The sequence below is a fragment of the Pleurodeles waltl genome, chromosome 1_1, assembly GCF_031143425.1.
Source record: "Pleurodeles waltl isolate 20211129_DDA chromosome 1_1, aPleWal1.hap1.20221129, whole genome shotgun sequence".
NCBI lineage: Eukaryota > Metazoa > Chordata > Amphibia > Caudata > Salamandridae > Pleurodeles > Pleurodeles waltl.
In genome coordinates this window covers 951,121,439-951,141,758 of record NC_090436.1, presented here as the reverse complement: position 1 = coordinate 951,141,758, position 20,320 = coordinate 951,121,439, and the positions used below count along the sequence as shown (strand labels likewise).

Sequence of the window (20,320 nt, the reverse complement as noted above, 5' to 3'; positions counted from 1 at the left end):
TCTTTAAATTGACACAAAAACGATTAAAATCGGTTCAGGGGAACCGGAGATATTAATTTTTAAAGTATTATTATTTTCTAGCGCTTAGAAACAAAAAGCGCCAATCGGGTCATCTGGTTGCACCAGGACCGGGGCAAAGTCAAACTTTCAGGCCGACCGCGATGGAGCCCTGCTCGGCTACAAGTCGCGGGAGGCCTCGGTTAAAAAGTTACCTTCTGACTTAGTCTCTTTTTTGATGTTTTTCTTCCCCGGGACGAACCTGCCAGTTGAATCCGACCTCCTGGAGCCCTTGTCCGGATACGCGAAGTCGGTTTCCTCGGTGGTGATTTTTACCTTCGGACTTAGTCGTTTTTTCGAGAAGAAAATCCTTCGACCGGGGTAAACCTGGATCTTGATCCGATGTCCGTGGAGCCCTTCTCGGATACGATGGCTGGGAGGTCCCGAGTCCATTATATCCTATGGAACTCGTAATACGGTAGGTGGTATATCCGCCACTTTTGGGACGGTTTAACACCGTCCTCCAAAGTTAGAATCAGGCCCTTAGTCTCTTTTTTGGATGTTTTTCTTTACCGGGACAAACCACGAAGTCAGGCCGGGTCGCGGTTGAGGCAAGCCGGCTAGAATTTCCGCGGCGGGTCGGTCCCTCTCTGGAGCTTTTTTCCAAAAATTCTCAAATCTTTTCCAAACTTCTGGGGCTTCACCCAGATGTTCTTTTAAGGTTCTTTTGGGGTCCACAGCTCACCCCAAGGGTCCAGAAGTTCTGTGATGGTCCTTGGGAGGGTGCGGACTTCAACTCCCAGAATGCACCTGGCGCAAACTCCTTTTTGGCCACTGGACAGTGGTCAGCTGGTCGCTTTCTTCAGGAGTTGGTGCAGGGGACTCTGGTTTAGCAATTTTTCACCTGTAGCAAACAGGGAGTCCCTCCTTGAACCAGTTGAAGCCAGGCAAAGTCCTTCTTGTGGTGAAGCCCAAGTGTGCAGCTGGTGCAGTCCTTCTGAGTGCAGGGTCCAGGTGCAGGCCAGGGGTCCAGCAGGGCAGTCCTTCTTCTTCTTTAGTTCCTTTCTTGTTGAATTCTGGAGGGGATCTGAGGTGTGGGGCCAGGTCTGCCAGTTTTATCCTTGCTCCTGGGTGAAAAGCAGGGGGGTCCTGATCCTCCAATCAGGTACAGGGTCGTCCCCCTGTGATGACCACTTCCTGGGAAGTGTGGCAAAAATCCATCCCAGAAGGCAACAGTCTCCAAAAATCCAACATGGATGAATCTGATTTTTGGAGGTTACATCTGGCTGAGCCCACCCACTGGTGTGGCTAAAAATCATAAACACACCCCTCTCCTGCCCTCTCCTAATCTAATCAAGGGGGCACCTAATTGTCTGGGGTTGCAGGATGTGGGGGTGTTGTTGGGTGCTGCAAATGTCCTTCTCTGCCTTTGAAGACCAGTTTGGCAGCCCTCCCCCTTCCTGCCTCACCATCTGCTGAGGGGAGATTCTCTCCCCCAAGCACATTCCTTTGTGTGAAGTCAGGCCACTTCACACCTCATCAAGGTAGCCTGGCAGAAGCTGCTGCAGGCTGGCCAATCAGAGCACAGCAGCAAAAACAATGCAGAGCTGAAATTGGCAACTTTTTAGGTAAAGTCTAAACTTTTTACCTGGACAAGTTATATTAAATCCAACAACTGGAAGTTGTGGGATTTATTACAACAATCAATTTGATACCAAATTCTTGGTATGTAACATTTAAGGAGACTTTAAAATTTAAAATAAAGTCTGCCCATTCTAGCCTATGAAGGCCATTTACTTCAATGAGGGAAAAACGAATTTGGCTGTTTTTACCTCACCAGGGCTAATAAATCTATTTTTATAAAGTCCCTGCTTATAGTTACATGGCACCCAGCCCTAGGGGCACATAGGGCACACCTTAGGGGTGACTTATATGTAAAAATAAGGTAGTTTAAGACTTTGGAAGTACCTTTAATTCCAAAGTCGAATTTGCATATAACTTTAATTTAAAAGCAGCCAGCAAGGCAGGCTTGCTTTTAAAATGACACTGGGCACCTCAGCAGTGCACCTAGGTGTGCACCACCTATGCTGTGGTCCCTAAACCTACATGCCCTACCATATACTAGGGACTTATAGGTAGGTTAACTTAGCCAATTATAATTAGCCTAATTTGCATATCCATTTTACACAGAGCACAGGCCCTGGGACTGGTTAGCAGTACCCAGGGCACCATCAAAGTCAGGAAAACACCAGCAAAAAGAGGAAAATGGGGGCAAAAAGTTATGGGGCCTCTGCATTCAGCCCTGTTTTCTCACACCCATCCCCTCTAATTGTTGTATTCTCCCCCTTTCCTTAGAACCTATTCCTATCTCATCTACCCAATGCCTTATCTCTGTTATTCGATCCCATCCCTCTGTCCCCACTCCCTCTCTCCTTTGTCCCCTTTCCCTGTCTGCCTAATCTTCCTCTTGATGCTGCCCTCAATTTCTCTTTCTCTGCTTGATTCTGTCTCTTTTGCCTGCCCTTTGCATTCTCCCTTGGCTGCCTTGCTCTTTCTGCCTGTATCATCATCAATTATCGATTGGCTATTTCCACTTCCTCTCTCTTCTTCCAGACCCCCCTTTCCCTTCTTCCTCTTTCACCACGTTTCTGTTCCCTTTCCCCTACTGACATCACTCTCAGTCTGCTGCCTAAATGTCCCCACTTCCTCTTTGTTTCTGACCGATGGTTAATGTGAGCCAGTGGTTGCAGGTGGGGTCCAAAGGCACACATTTTTGGGAACCAGCACTAATATTTGCTCATCAGATTTTTACCCAGAGCAAGCGAGAGGAAATACAAAAGAGGGAAAGAAGGAAGAAGATAAAGATGTAAAAACAGTGACAAGGGAAATAGCAGAGATGAAAAAACGTGCTAGAGTGAGATAATGGGACAGGGTGTGTCTAGTGAGGGATGAAAGGGGGTTGAGGTGGAAACAGGTTTACTCAGCCCTGGTATTCAGCACCATTGACATTCAGTAGCACAAGCCACAGCATTCTGAGCAAAAAGTTTAATCCTAGCACTTATTATTATACAAATTAAACACTGCTAAAGACCCTCTTCTTTTCTTTGGTAATCATGCTATCTCTTGTATCTGTCCCTCACCCACTGTCCCTTTTTAGTTTGATGAAGACTGGAACAGGGCTGTCTTCTCACTCTCATTTCAAAGATAAAACCCATTATTCCCAAAATTTGCCATCCTCTTTGATGAAAAGGGAAGAGTGTCTACAAAGATTAAGAAACTGAAAAGAAGGCATGGGTGGGGAGATGGCTCCAACTAATCCAAAAACTTCATATGCACCCCTTATTATGTTATATTAACATTATGTGTATTTATAGAATGCACAACTCACCCAGGAGGGTATAGTGCTATGGAAAAGCAGGAGTGGCATGGACCAAGTCAGGGCAGGGACTAGGTATGCACACAACCATTCCTCATTCACACAGTGCCCTCTCTTTCCCTCTCGGGAACATCTAACTCAAGTGCCTATGGCCCAGGAGTCTTTCTATAAAGGGACTGACCTGCAGCACGGGGTGGAACGGGGATTTCAATAAAAACAAGCTACTAAGAAAAATAAAATAAACCTACAAATTTAGAAAGTAGGCTTCCACCAACTTAGGACTGGTGGAAACCATAGAAACTTTGCTTCAACATAGGGAGGAATCCATAACATCTTCTGGGAGGGAGACACTGCGGCTGGATCAAACTTTGTACAAGAAACATGAAAAAGAAACTTTATGTCAGTGATACGAAAGTGAGTAGCATTGTAAGTATAGAGCTAGAGAAAGGGGTCTTGACACACTTGTAAAATTGGCCACAAAAGAATTACAGAGACGATGGCTATATGATGTTATGTGTATTTATAGAGTGCATTATCCCCAGTGAGGGTGTCAATGCACTGAGTAGGTGTACGAACCTCGTCTCAAGGGGTAGGGGAGGTCACTTGAAGAGCCATGTCTTGAGTCCATTCAGAACTCAATTAGAGAAGAGGAGGCTGTGATGTATAATGGGAGGTCGTTCCAACCTTTAGGAGCAATTTATGTGACGGCACGATCTCCAGCTCTGTTTCAATGTATGCATGCAAGTAGGAGTCCGGCTGAGCGGACCTGTCTGACTGGTTGATAGAAAGAGATATCTTTGTTCAAGTAGTCAGGGCCTATGTTGTGTAGTTCTTTTAATGTGTGGAACAGGAGTTTGAACTGAGCTGTGGCATTCTAGATGATTGGTAGCCTTCTGATGAATTGCTTGTTGATTCCCGCATAAGGATATTCCTGTATTCCAACCTGCAGGTGGCAAGGGTGTGGGTAACAGTCTTTATGATGTGAACAGGAAGACATTTGAGTGACTTCCTCAGCATTCTCAGGGTGTGGATGCAGAAGGCTGTGAAACATTAACTTGTATCAACATATCAAGCTTGTTGTCAGTAATGATACAGAGGTTCCTGGCATGGGAGCTTGGGTGGGTCTGAATTCAGCCTGTCACCATGTGGCTGCTCAGAATGAAGTGTTTTTTCCAAAGATCACTACTTCTGTCTTTTGTTGGGGTAGAGCTTGAAACTGTTGGACTTCATCCAGTTGGCAGCCTTGGTCATGCATGCAGGAAACTTGTTCTGTGTGTTGGAGGTCTTGTCCGAGAGGGGCAGTCTGAGTTGCATTCTGTTAACGTATGAGGATGTTGATGTTGTGGGTGCAGAATGACGTTCGCTATTGGAGTCCTATATTTGCTAAAGAGGGTTGGGTTAAGGTACAATTCTTGAGGCACTCCTCAGATGAGTTAACAGGCTTCTGAGGTGCTTATCTGCTAGGCTGGCTGTTTGTGTTCCTTCTGTTAGAAAATAGCAGCTCCAGTAGAGAGCAGGACCTTGAATGCTGATCTTGAGTAGGCATCTGATGATGGGTGTGGTGTGAACTAGAAGGCCTCCGTGAGGGCAGAAGGATGAATGCTGTCTCCTCTCTTCTGTCCAGGATCATGCAGATGTTATCTGTGGTTGCAGTGAGTGCTGTTTCCATGCGCAGGTTGGGTCTGATACAGGGCTGTGTTGCGTCTAGTAGCTGATGGCTGTTGAGGTGGTTGCTTAGGCATCACTTCATGAATTTCTTCAGAACCTTGAGGGGTATAATAAGAAGAGGTTGATCTGTAACTGGTGAACTTTGTTGGGTCTCCTGAGGGTTTCTCGAGCAGGATACTGACTGCAGCTTTTTTCCAAACTTCCGGGAAGGTGGGTGAGTTGATGGAGTCACTATGGATTGGAGTGAGGACTTTGCTAATGGGGAAGAGTCCTTAGTTGATGGTGTGGCTGGGTTGTGAGTCTGGTGGGGCTCTGGAGTGGATGGACTTCATTGTAGTGGTGTTTTCCTCTCTGGTGGTGGCAGGCCACATAGTCTGCTCTTAGTTCACAACTGGGAGATTTGCAGTGACGTCAAAGGGGTCCATTTGCAGGTCATAGTTTCTGTATATGGAAGTGATTTTGTCGTAGAAGCATTCCAATAGATCATGCCAGAGGCCCTGAGAGGGGATGATGTTAGAGGTGGAAGCAGCTGGGATGAAATCTTTGATGATGGCAAATATTTTGTTGGTGTTGCTGGTGTTGGCTTTGATGCGATATATGAGGTATATGTGCTTAGTCTTCCAGATTTGCTGGTGGTAGCGACTCAGGACAGCTTTGAACATGTCTTTTTCTCTGGAGTTTTGGCTTGTTCTTCACTTGTGTTCCAGTTGCTTACAATGCAGCTTCATCAGCGTGAGTTATTCTGGGTACCAGCTGGCTTGTGTTTGTGTTCCTGATATTTTTCTGCATTTTAAGAGGACAAGGGAGTCGTGTGCATGGTGATCCAGTCGTTGAAATTCTTGATGTCTTCTGTCAGGCTGCTTGTGGGTTCAGACTGGTGTGTGGAGAGGGGAGAAGGCCAGTCCATATCCAGATTTTTCTAGCTGTAGTGGGCAAGTTCATAGGTGGTGAGTCTATTGTGGCTTGGATCTGGAATGCTGAAGTTGATGAGGCCGTGGTCTGCATAGATGATAGGTAATGGTTTTTGGACCATGAACTTGTTGAGGGAAGAAACAATAGGGGCCAGGAGGTGTCTTGTGACATGTGCGGGCATGTGACATGCTGGATGAGGCCAAGGTTCCCAAGATTTACCAGGAGGGCAATCGGATTGGATTCTGTTTTTGTCTTCTATTTGAGAGTTTATGTCTCCCTAGGAGGATTAAGGTGCTAGAATCTATGAGGGGTGCAACAAATTTGGCTAATGAAGCAATGATCTTGCTGACAAAGTTGGCGTGGTGCTCTGGTGGTCTGTATATGAGGGTTATACACACAGTGAGGCTAGCAATGATTTGTAGTTTGATGGTGAGGTGCTCTGTTTAGCTGATCAAGTGTCCATCGTATAGCTGCAGCTGAGGATGTCCTTGAATATAATAGTGACTCCTCTGTCAGGCTTGTGTTGATGGTCTTTTTTGATGATCTTGTAGCCAAACGGGTTGGAAGTGGCGATGTCCAGTGTGGAGACTGGGTTCAGCGAAGTTTCTGTGAGGAAGAGCAGATCCCTGGGCGTTATCGTGAAGCGAGTCCCATATCTCTGTGGTGTTGAGGAGCATACATGTGAGAGTGAAAAGGTGTGTGGGCTGTGGCTGGTTGATGTGCGTGCAGGCAGGTGGGACGCTAGGTGCAAGGGAGTGTTGCGTGTTAGGGGAAGGAGTGTGCATGAGAACATGCTGGAGGTACAGGCTCTTTCTGTGTTGTGCTGTGAGCGATGGCATGGGTGAAGGTGTGGGTGGACGTGGTTGAGCAGAAGGAGTGTATGGAGTGGTAAGGAGCGGCAGATGGATATAGGGGAGCAAAAACAGCATACAAGGTGAAAGGAGAATAGCAGAAAAGTGGTGAACGAAAGTCAGGAGCTGTGGCGAAATAAATGGGGCAGAAAGAAAGGCGCAGAAAAATAAGGAAATCACAATAAAACAGACAAAAGGGAAACAAAAACAGACATAGATGGCAAAGAAATCAGCAAAACAGACAGTGGCAAAACAAACAGTGTCAAAGACACATATTGAGGTGGCAAAACAGGCAATGGGCAAAAACAAAAAGTTGCGAAAACAGGTAATTAAGTGGCAAATGGATAGTGGCAGAACAAATGATGATGCATTTCGTCCAAAAAACTTGATTAGTTCACATTTAGAATGTTGTATTTCCCCGCCCCATACACATAAAAATGATACTAACATAAATCGCACTAAGACAAAAGACCAAAGGAAAAAAATAACTTTAAAATATTCTCGCTAAGGGCTGAACCAATATGGGTTATTTACCTAATCGAAACAGATGTAGAAGTTCAGCACCGCGGTTTTGGTGCTTAGTTCCCACGAATGCAGTCACTTTGGGAATTACAACCGATGCAGTAAATCTATCTGTAGTATTACCACATAAGGGATTACCTCAGGGGATTCCGGAGACAAATTAACCAAGTAAAACCTGGACACATTTTTCTACAAAAAAAGGCCTGGAAGTGAGAAATGGCATGCAGAAGTTTAGAGGGAAACAGCAATTTGTATTATTATTCTCCATTCAGCAGGGGATTACTTGTGAACCTGAGGTAATCTGCTCTTTGGAATTACGAATGTATGTGGTATCAGAAATTCCAGAAAATTCCAGATGCACTTATAATGAGGGCCCATGTGTAAATCTATAAATATCAAGCAGACGTTGTAAGAGACCGGCATTTCCCATATTTATACCCACTGTAACTGTTTATTCTCGGCTTTCCAAACTGAAGTGCTGTCATCTTAAGCAGCAGTACTACGAGACTACACTTTTAAGTCTCTTCCGTGGCGGCTGGAGAAATGAAAAATACATTTTAAACACCCATGTCCCATCCACAAAGTCTACTAGGAGCGAAAGACTCCATCTACTTTAAGAAACTGGCAACCCTGTACCTTCATATAAAAGAATTAGAATGATTAGCACGACAACTAAAAGCATGGTCTAAGAAACATAGGCCCAGATTTAAAAGGGCCTAACTCCTACTTGTGCCACATTAGAGTAATGTTTTTGACGCTAGTGTCGCCCAACGAGGCCAAAATCGCCACACCAGGGGGCATATTTATACTCTGTTTGCACCGAATTAGCATCATTTTTTTAAAACTCTAATTCAGTGCAAAACTAACTCAATATTTATACTTTGGTTGTAGACCTGTCTAGCACCAAATTTATGAAGTTAAAGTCATTTTTTGGAAGTGGAAACCCACCTTGCCTTAATGAGATGCAAGGTAGGCATTCCCGTGCAAAAAATGACTCTATGCCCTAAACGTCATATTATACTTTTTTATATGGTGCACGGGAGGGAGGAGGGATCAAAAAATAGTGCAAAGCTTGCTTTGCCCCATTTTTTAACTCCTGGGTCAGGGCAGGCGATAGGGGACCTGTGTGCCTATTTCTATGGTGGAACACCATGGAATAATCCCTCAGCTGTCCTCCCTATCCCCCAGGCACACACCCACCCACACCAGAGGAACTGCAGAGGATGGGGGACCCCATCCCCGTTAAGTACAGATAAGTAGAGGTAAGTATTGCATTTAATTTTTAATGTGCCATGGGGGACCTGTAATGGGCCCCCATACATGGCACATGGTGCAATGGCCATGCTCAGGGGATCCTTGTCCCCTGTGCTGGCCATTGCGGTGGTGGGCATGACTCCTGCCTTTTCTAAGGCAGGAGTCATATGGCATGGTAGGTTTAGCACCATAAAATGACGCTAATCTGGTTAGGATAATTTTTTGTACTCAAACCTGCCTAAAGTAATTTTTGGTGCTAAACCCACTTCTTCTATACCGCCAGCCCCACCCGACTAAAGTCATTTTTTTTTACTGTAGCCTACCCTTTGCACCGGCTTGCACCACTCCATACATAAGGTGCCCGGCTGGTGCTCAGAAATGGTGCAAGCCTGTGCTAAACTTTTTGGTGCAAAACTGCTTTAGTGCAGTTTTGCACCAAAAAGTACAAATAAGGGGCTTAGTCCTTCAAGAAAGTGGCTTAAAGGACTCTACCTCTCCAGATGGCGTTTAATCTAGCAATCTCAACTGCCACCTAGATCAAGGTCTGCAGTGGCAAAATGCAGTCAGTAGCCTGAAGGTGGCAAGTAGGATATAAAAAAGTGATGGGTGTTTCAATTTAATCTCAGCCATTGGCAAGCGGTCTAGGGCCCGTTCCACCCTGTGGCACCAAAGTCTGCATTCATGCCCCATTCTTTGGGCAAAACTCAGAATAGGTGCTATTTCAGAATGCCGCAGTATTATTTTTTATCAGGTGCGATAAATATTGCAAAACCCACAGGGGCTCTTGTAACGGAGGCCTAGGGTAACGACTTTAGCTGATATGTAAGTGTGAGCTGCATCTGCATCATCTGTTGGACCACAAGTATACAACTAATGAAAATATCTAATTTTATTCACAGGTTATCAAGTGCAGGGCAGCCATCATTTGGGGAGATAAGCAACCATTTTCCATTGAGGATATTGAAGTTGCGCCACCAAGGGCACATGAAGTCCGTATCAAGGTATGAGAAGAATGGGGAGCAAGTTACTTTTGGGTGGCATGTGTTCAATGGTCCAGTAACACAAAAATCTAGCTGAAAAACAGTTTCTATAATATATTGTGAAATTGCTGTTGTCGAGACAAATTAGTGAAAATAAGCCTCCTCAGGAAGTACAGTGACAAGGTCTAAAGACATATGCCCTCTTGAACTGCTCATGTCAGAGCCGGTCCCAGGAGGATTGACATTCAGTATGCGTGAACCATGTGGTTTCAACTGGGAGAAACGTATTCACCTAGATTAATAATGACTCTGTGTGTCAGCAGTTGTCAGGGCCAAAGCTTGTTATCGTAAACGTGGAACTCATTTTGGGTCTGAGGCCCATATTTATACTCTGTTTGCGCCAGATTTGCGTCTTTTTTTTTAATGCAAATTCGGCGCAAACTTAACTCCATATTTATACTTTGTCACTAGACCCGTCTAGTGCCAAAGTTATGGAGTTTGACTCATTTTTTGTATGTGAAAACCTACCTTGCGCTAATGACATACAAGGTAGGCGTTGCCGTGCAAAAAATGGCTCTAAGGCATGTGCGCCTTATTTATCCTCTGGATCAAAATGACGCACAGGAGGAGGCGGGCATTAAAACATGGCGCCCAGCTGGATTTGAGCCATTTTTTAACGCCTGAGTCAGGGTAGGTATTAAGGGATCTGTGGGCTCATTTTCATGGTGGGAGACCATGGAAGCAGTCCACAGGTGCCCTTCCATGCACCCAGGTACACCTCCTGCCACCCTCGCCCACCCCTGGAGGATACCCATGGATGGGGGGACCCATCCATGGTGAGTGCAGGTAAGTGCAGGTAAGTATATATATATATATATATATATATATATATATATATATATATATATATATATTTTAAGTAGCATGGGGGGCCTGGCTTGGGCCCCCTTACATGCCACCGTGCCCAGGGGACAGAAGTCCCCTGGGCATGGCCATTGGGCAGGTGGGCATGACTCCTGTCTTTGCTAACATAAGCATGTTCTATATGTCCTGGTAGTGTAAAACTTCTAAATTCGTTTTACACTGCTGTGAGGCCTGCTCCTTTCATAGGATAGCATTATACATACACTGTTTGAGTGGAAGATTCTGATCTGAAAGGAGTAACATGGTCATATTTAGTATGGCCAGATTGGTAATACAAAACCCTGCTGACTGGTGAAGTTGGATTTAATATTACTATTTTAGAAATGCCACTTTTAGAAAGTAGGCATTTCTCTGCATCCAAATCCTTCTATGCCTTACAATTCACGTCTGTCTGGGTTAGTTAACAGTTCCCTTGTGCATTCCACTCAGATAAACCCCAAACACAGGATGCTCAGTCACACTGGCACACATCTGATATTGAATAGGTCTTCCTGAGCCGAGAGGGTGGGGGGACCTGACACTTACATGTCAAAAGACAGTAGCCTGTCCTCAGACAAAGCACTGCCACACACCCTACTGGGACCCTGACAGACAGGATGGAACTGAAAGGGGCCCTTGTGCACTTCTAAGCCACTCTTTGAAGTCTCCCCCACTTCAAAGACACATTTAAGCAGGGTAGGTTTAGCAACACAAAAGGATGATGGACGGAGTGCTGAACAATGCAAACACTCACCCCCAGTCACAGATCTGGGATTAATCTATAGTTATTTTGCTCACATGCCACCCCAATTTGGACCCAGCCATATGCAAATCAGTCCTGACCCTGTTCCTCATGGGAACAGTCCAGCCCGAACTGCCAAGCCAGGTCCTCCCTGGACTGGAAAGAAGCATCCTGGGACCGGTTTCAGGGTATCACCCTTCATCAGCCAGGCTAGCTTGAATCCAGTGGCACAGTGAGCACGGGACCCACGTCTTGGCATACCATTACCACTTAGGGCAACTTTAGCAACACAAAAGGATGATGGACGGAGTGCTAAACAATGCAAACACTCACCCCCAGTCACAGACCTGGGTTTAATCCATTGTTCTTTTTCTCACCATGCCATCCCAGTATGGACCCAGCCATATGCAAATCATTCTTGACCCTGTTCCCCATGGGAACAATCCAACTGAACTGCCATGCCAGGTCCTCCCTGGATGTAAAACAAGTATCCTGGGACCAGTTTTAGGGTATCACCCTTCATCAGCCAGGCTAGCTTGAATCCAGTGGCACAGTGAGCACGGGACCCACGTCTGGGCATACCCTTCCCACTTAGGGCAACTTTAGCAACACAAAAGGATGATGGACGGAGGGCTGAACAATGCAAACACTCTCCCCCAGTCACAGATCTGGGTTTAATCCATCGTTCTTTTGCTCACCATGCACAGTAAGGCCGGGACCCACATTTGGGCATACCCTTCCCACTTCCCAAACCCAGATGTCCTGGCCTATTTTCTGTCCCAATCTGACCCTGTACATGTTTTATGGTAAACATCTTTGGTTTCGCTGATCGTCTGGGACGTCCCTGCAATTTGAACAAATTATGGACATTTTTAATCTTATTCTAACAACTCATCCATAAAGCTGGTCAACTGCTGAATTAGATAATCTACACAATGTAGTCTATCAAAGTCGAAAACTATTCCACTTTTAAAAGTGATCAGCTGGCAAACCTTTTACTATCCTCTTTTGAAACCTTTGAAGATAAATTCAGTGATAACTTCCACTGACTTCAAGCAAAACAATTTAGTAACACAAATTTGGAAAAAAAAACATCTAACTATGGCTCTATCAAAACAATGAAGTTGGTACCTAGAAAGAAAAAGCAAATATGCATATTAATCAACAGACTAAGTAATAATACCTAGCCTCAGTGTGGATCAGCAAGCAGAGTCAGTCTTCGTTCTCAGGACATCAGTGGATCAGCAAGACATCAGGATTCAGCATCAAAGTTCAGAAAATGCTAAATCTTTAAGCAACTCGAAAGAATAGAGGTAAACCCTCCAGAAGAATAGAGAAAATGGCGCCCCTTCCCCCTTAGCGGTGTCGTTAAATCAAAACTACTAAAACTACTTTCCAAATCCCTATTGGTCAATTAATCGCATGTTCACACTTTCTCCAATAAAACTTAAACTCCAAACCTATGAATTCTACTATTACTCCACTCACATGTTGTTGATTGGTTTGTCTTGCAATGTCCTCATCATCCGGCTTGTCAGGTAACAATATTCCGATCTGTATCAGGTTTGTCAGATACTAGTTTGCTACTCCCACAACCTGAACTGTTCTACCTGAAAGGGGCAAACTTGGAACTTCTGCACTTCTCACTGTACAGCGTGTAGCTCCTGTGTCAACCAAGAATGAAACTCTATGACCCACGACCTTTCCCTTCACATAGGGTCCTCTTTAATCTACTTCAATGATGTCTTCATCCGGCTTGTCAGGTAACAATATTGTTGCAGCTTCCACTCTAGTGAGTATTTCCATTGTTCTTCTCCTGAGAAAGTCAGCCTCACACGGATTACACACAAAATGTTACATTAGTAAGAACAGCATCTTGCAGGAGTTGATTCTCATGGGAAATGTTTCTCGGGTACAAGCACATAATGCAAAATGGAAAATGAAAGTTTAACTCTCTAGGACAGCCATTTTATTAAACGTTAAGGAATACAGCTTTAACATGAGGCCTGGCAAACTAGGCCAAGAAACTCGCTAAGCTAAGGGCTATAATTGATAAAGCTAAACATAATGCATAACCCTTAATATGGCATATTACTGCATTAATCAAACATATATTCAACATTTCACAATATTAATTCACTAGTAAGTACACTTTGTGAACATTGGCGGCCACTCTTCGTAATCACATTTTGAAATATGTGCATTATTTTTCTACATTATTATATTTTCTACATAAATCGCTTATTCAGAATACATGAACACTCATTAGTAATTTTTATTAAAACACTTGCGCTAGCACTATCAAAAGTAGACATATATGGTACATGTGCATCAAGCTGTTTAAAGGAATTCACTAGATTTCTGGGCAAAAACGTTTGAATGATATCAACCGAACTGGACTCCTTGCTCTGGTAATTAGTACCACCTGTCAGTTGTCAGAAACCCATGCTTCCATCTTCGGATTCAAAGCTCTCTCCATTGCAGCAGCTGGAAAGGTGAAAAATCTACCATTCTATTTTTGCTCTAAACCTAACCTTTTGTGGTTTAGAAGAAATGTGAACACTTTCTTAATCCGAGAAAGTCTCAGTCTGCTGTTGCCTTTTCTTTAAGTGTCTGCTTCAGTGCACTACTTTAGCACTGTGATGCTTCGGTGCACAAGCACTTTACAACTACTAAACTATAAGCCAAAGACCAAAATAGAGATTTGTCAGAATTCCATTATCAGATATGTCATGTGCAGGACCACAGAATGTGGACTATGTCATACTTCAACTAGTGGCATCTCCAAAGAGCATGAATCTATTTGTATATCCATAGCATGCAGATGAGAGTGTGTTCAGTGCTAGCTAAGCAGGATCTTAAAATAGATGACATTCAGCCTTGTCTACTATTGGACCTTGTTATGCTAGAGCAATTTTGTGGACCAATCACCCTCATCAATATCTAGTGAAGGAGGGACCGGCATGATGTTCATATTGTTTTTTCAGCCTGCTAGGAGAAGAGTTCAGGTCTACGTTTTTGTTCCATATTGACATAAGACAGTGCCTTAGCTGGCTCTTTCTCCATTGTTGAGAAAAATTAACGTGGTACACTGATTGGAAGATTGGAATAATCAGTACCAAAGTTAGTACACCACATATTCGATCTTAAAAATCCCTTTGAAAAACCTCTGATCCCAGGATACTAGTCCCTTGCCTATGGCATTCTTAGCTTTGTTTCATGTGGGGATATTAGCATGATGGAATCTGTAGATTTTCAATTTCTGTTATGTGGAGAGCCATATATTGAGAATTAAGGGAAGTATCTGGAGTGTGTACAGAAGACATCTTAAAATAAGATTGAGCACATTGGGAGGAGATGTGAAGGAATCAGGTGGGCCTGATACATTTTAATTGCATAAGCACATTAAAGGGATATATTTGACTAATGTGAAATATGTGATAGGCAGGTGTTGATGGGATAACAGTTTTGTCATATTCACTGATAAACCTATGACCATTCTATGCCTCCTCTTTTGAACACAGTTGGCAGTAACATTAAAGTACGCAGTTTCAAATAAGCCAGTTCCCATTGTTAACAAATACTCATTGCAACAATAGTTTATTGCTATTATACATTAATATTATGCCTTAATAATGTAAAACAGAATACGATAAAACGTTGAGCGTCACAATAATCTTGAAAAACTGTACGTAATAGATTTGCCTGTGCAAATTACTCAAGTAAGCTAAGAAATGCTTGGTTGGATAATTGACAGGAACAAGACATCTCATACCAACCCAGCGATCTCTTGGAGTGATTTAACATAATCAGAAATATGCCCATTGTCAACAATACGCTTGTCGGCTTATAGAAGTTTCTGGCTTGTTTGACTTTCTTTAGCAAAGATCTTCAATACTTTTTCCTTTTGAAATATGGACATCCTAAATTTAGCTACAAACTTATTCTAAACCCCTTCCCACGTTTCTGCAGTGGATTACTGTTTTGATTCCTACTGAACACTATTATGGAGGAACACAGAGTTAGCCAACATTTTATCAGATGCAAACAGTAGATTATGATAGGGAAACCTATTTCAGTTTGGGGATAATTACTGTAAAGGTGCCCGTTTCAGTCCTGACACTATATTATGGAAACTTGACATATTTCCAAATACCTTATTTTAAAGAGGCTAACCAATGGGTATGTAAATTAATCTGATTTAGAAATATTAGGATGGATTTGCAAAGCATGTGCACATTTGGCTTATTTGCAAATAACCTTTTTTCAAGCGCACAACAACATTTTGAATCCACATATGTAGTTTTTTTTTTTACTCACAGGTGTTTGGAGTGGGTGGGAAGATGCTTTTCTGGGGCTGAATTGTCTTGTGAATTAGTACATTATGTCAAAGTAACACATTTTGGCTGTTCGCAATTTTTTCTAAAAGACCATGCTACCTTGGAAAAAGTTTGAATTGTACTCCTGACAAGCGCAGGAGTAAATTCTCTTTTTACTCCCGACAAGTGCAGGAGTAGATCCCCTTTAATTGTAGGTTTTGAATACCCGAAAATAGCGATGGTGTAGGGGAAGAAGGTTCTGTTCAGGGAACAATATGTTATCAGTGGAAAGAAAAGAAAGAAAAATAATATATAATTCGAATGGTCTGGAAACCTGTTACTGTCTAAAATTTTCAGAAATCTGAGAACGTCCCAGGTTTCCAGGCATGCTTCTGGAAACGTTTATTGAATATCTGAAACTTATAAATCTACACCCCATGCTTTCTTTAGGAATCGAGTTTATTGTGTTCCAATTCATGTACGTGTTTGCTAGCGTGCCTTGTCCTCAGTAAGTAAACTCACAAGGGGACGCGTATAGGTCGATGAATCTTTTGGATCGCATAGAGTATCCTAGTTAAGTGGTAACAAGTGAATCATCACTAAACATCATAACCAACATGTAACGCCATAAAACCTAGTCTAATAAGAAAATACCATCACTCTCAAGAGGGTTAATTCGTTTTATTCCCTGTTAGTTACAATTCTAATCAAAAACTTTTATTTCGAGAATCAATAGTTAATCAAACTTTATTAGCATCATGAGCAATAATTCACCAAGATTTATTAATAAACAAATTAAACATCAACCTAAATCAGCAAATCTTAATCATTGAATAATTCAGCAATGCCAAGTCTGTCAGTATACAGTCACCGTTAAGTCGCCCTTGTCAGCCTACCTATCTCAAATTAGCATCAGCATGTGGGTCATTATGTGAAAAATCAATTTAGACAAAAATCATGAATTTGGAAAAAAATCTAACTAAGAGAAAAAAACATTTTAAGCAGCGCAGTTGGTGCCTAGAAGAAAAAGCACAATTAGTCCATCAGCATTTTATAGCTACCTATCCAAGATAGATCAGCAACAAGTCAGTCTTCGTCTCCAGGTCGTCAGTCATCAGCAAGGCTCGGGCTCACAGGGAGCAAGCCCAATTTTCAGCACTTCGGGCAGTGTCTCCTGACGTCATCAACTTTCGCCTCTCCACTCTGATATCCCTTCTTGTGTCATGACTTTTTATTAGGGTCTCTCAGTCCGTCCCACAAATTGCTAATTGGTCAACCTTATCTGGGGTTATGATTCTAACCTATAGTTTTTGTTTACCACTTGTTTGCCTCGGTTCAAGCATCAAGTTCCATTAATATGATTGGGCCTTCTGTCGATGAGAACATCATCTGGCTCTTCAGGTAACAAAATTGTTGCCCACGGTCTTTTAGTCAGTGCTTCCATTGTTCATGTCCTGGGAAACTACATTTAGCCTACTCTACACATAATTGTATCAATTTGTTCTGATCGTCTCCTGTCTGCTAGTACATTGCAGAAAATTCTAGCAGAGCTCATCTGAACTCTGTACAGTTCAAGGTCCTTTTCTCCAGTTCCAGTCCTCTGCAGCTCATCACGTCTTCACGTTTAAGCAAGCAATGCCCAGGGCCGACCAGGCCTCTAGTTCGGCTAAGTTGAGGATATGAAGCATCATAAAACATAGGTTATATCATCAGTTATGACATTTTAATACTTAATTCTGATATTTTCACATTATTTCAGTACTGTTAACATACACGGTGACCACTCCCTGTGGGCACATTTTACTAATTACACGTTATTTTCAGTTATTAGTTTCAATTGTCATTATTTCTCATTGGTGTGTATACGCAAATCATTAGAATATTCTCATATTAGCATAGCTGCTCCAACAGTCCCTCCTCTGATGACTAAATATGTAATCACACCTTTCTCTTGTCAATCATTTACAAATTACTTTCAGCTCCATTTTGATCTCTTCTGTTTATATTTTCCCTATAGTTTCTTCTTCTGGGTTGTTCTTCCCTCCTCTGATTATTTTTAGCCCTTTTTAGTTGAATTTTCTGCCATAATTTACATGCCCCCCATAATCATAATATGGCAATGATCACAAATAATATTCCCTGGACGATTTTCTACAATATCCCACCCCAAATTTGACTAATCCAATTACCTATAGTAACAAACCCATTTCCAACGTTTTCCCAAACTCCTGGTTCCTTCAGCTCCTTCAAATCCTTAGTTGCATTAGTTAAATTAGTAAGCATATCTTTTATCTCTTTCTCATTTTCAGGTATAGCTGAACAACAGTCTTTCATAAATCATTTTGCAGACTCCTCCGTCTTTCGCTAATATTATGTGTAAAGCAAGTCAAATTGTTACGATGCGCATAAGCCGTGCCAAAGGTCAGTGTAGGCTCAAAGAATCCTCTAACTAATACTATATCATGATCTTTAGCTATTTTACTCAAATATCTAATTATAGGAGCAAAGGAGAACACCACATCATAATTAGAATAAAAATACTGAATATATTCCTAATTATAGAATCGGGTTAGTAGCAAACTACAAGTTATACCGTAAGTCAGAGGTAGACTATGATAAGTGACCCCTTCTTCCACAGAGGAAGTTATTTCCGTACATACAAGACAATCCCTTGCGTCCATCGTTTCTACATACTCACTCAATAAACGATAAAAGACGTTAGAAGACAACTCTCCCTTTGCGTTAGTATAATCATGCAAATATTGCTCATCTAATTTAAACTTCTCTATAGCTGTTAGTGTAGTAGTCTCAAGAACAGATGTAACCTTAGCTTCTCTCACCTCATGAATTGACATTCCCGCAATCATTATTATGAACAATATTCCACACACAATCGCCATTCGTACACTCAAATATCTACAATACCTAATGTGCCTAATGTTATTATCTAATTTAGCCATGATCTGTGAAGAATCAGAAAGCAGAATTTAACTCTTAATCAATATACAACACCAAAAATCAAAAATATACTTATTTTTCCACGCTTCAACTTCACACAACAGGACCCCTTTACTTCCTTTGTCAAAATCGGTTAGCCGCTGGTCATCTCCAGGATTTTAAGTGTCATATCAGTCTGTCAGTGTCTTTTCCGGTAAAATCAATCATTTAAATTTCTTTTTCTTTTTCTCAATGACTCAGTCTATTGATTTTCTCCTTCAGGTTGCATCAAAATAATGATTCGGAACTTCTCTATCGAAACAAAAGGACATAAACTAATTTTGCCAATCACTTGTTGTGGCATATGCCCACTCTGTTCCTTCGTATTTTCGACTTGCCACTCTCTTTCTTTTCAACCTCCTTTCTCCTGTCAGTTCTCCATCACTCAATTTGTCTTTCTTTGTGGTGTCCACTTCTTCTTCTATTGTCTCATTTATTACCATGTCCTTTTTCTTGCCTATTTGAGACTCAGGCCAGTGATCTCCCTTTCTCACCCCTTCTGTCAACAATCTCTTCAAGATCGGACTTTTCCCCTTCACTTTGTCTGAAGTGCCTTCTCTTGAAGGACCTGCAATGGATTCCGGACGATTCACATCACTTTTGCTTCAACCTGTCTCAACTCTTTCCCCCTCAGGTTCTGGTACTTGATCTCCTTGCGTTTCAGCACTCTTTGTTTTTGTGAGAACCTTTCCTGTACATGGATCTCTTGTCAATTCTGCTTCATTTATCTCTCGTTCTTCCTCCTGATTTTTCACACCCTCATCTCTTACTGGGGTGATCGATCCTTCTTCTGCCAATTCTGGGTCCACTTCCGGCTCAACCTGCTCCGGTTCTGGTTCGGGTAGAGCTAATCGTTTTGCAGCTTCTGGCGTTCTCAGCAACACTTCTCCATGATCCTGAGGACTCACCACTTTCTTTGTGTGGCTTGCATGTATCCAGTTAGACAATCCTGCTCACTTCACAGCTGTTGTAGTTGTCAGCACCACTTGGTATGGACCACTCCAACGTGGCTCTAGGCAGGTCTTTCGCACATGCTTTTTGATTACGACCCAATCTCCTGCTCTTAGATTGTGGCCTGGGTCATGGATAGGTGTCAGGGTTACGGCTTGTACCTGCTGAGAAAAAGATCGAACCACATCAGCTAGACCCTTGCAGTAGTCCAACACCATATCATCTGTAATATTGACAAGAACATTTGCTGTATTGCTGGCAATCTCTTTGCTCTCCCCATAAGAATCTCATGTGGGGACAATCCTGTCTTCCTGTCAGGTATACTTCTTATTGACATCAACACTAGAGGCAATGCATCCGGCCATTTCAGATTTGTGACAGCGCACATTTTGGCAATTCTTGATTTCAGGGTACCATTCATTTGCTCCACAAGTCCTGACTCCTCTGGACGATAGCTGCAGTGGAGCTTCTGTTCAATGTTTAGTGCTGCACATAAGAGCTTAATAACTTCGTTGTTGAAGTGTGTTCCCCTATCTGACTCTAAAGAGATCGGGAATCTGAACCTTGGTATCAGTTCTCTAAGGAGTAGCTTTGCAACTGTGAGACTATCATTCCTATGTGTGGGGTATGCTTCAATCCAATGACTAAACACACACACAATCACCAACACGTACTTCAATCCACCACATGCAGGCATCTCAGTGAAATCCAATTGCATTCTGCTGAATGGGTCCTCCTGCTCTTCCAATGTGGCTCAAATTTACCACTATCCCTTTTCCCACGTTTAGTTGCTGACAGATTACACATCTGTGACACACTGCGTCAGCTGCTTGTCTAAATCTCGGATT

At 42.6% G+C, this 20,320-nt stretch overlaps 1 protein-coding gene across 1 annotated transcript in view; it reads left to right on the top strand.

Annotated features, from left to right (window-relative positions):
- The window catches only part of LOC138289829 (alcohol dehydrogenase 1-like), a 183,499-nt gene that overhangs the window by 34,227 nt on the left and 128,952 nt on the right, over window positions 1-20,320 (top strand). Inside the window, exon 2 of the mRNA XM_069230199.1 lies at window positions 9,480-9,581. Coding sequence (XP_069086300.1) covers window positions 9,480-9,581 — 102 coding nt within the window. The remainder of the gene's footprint in view (window positions 1-9,479; window positions 9,582-20,320) is intronic.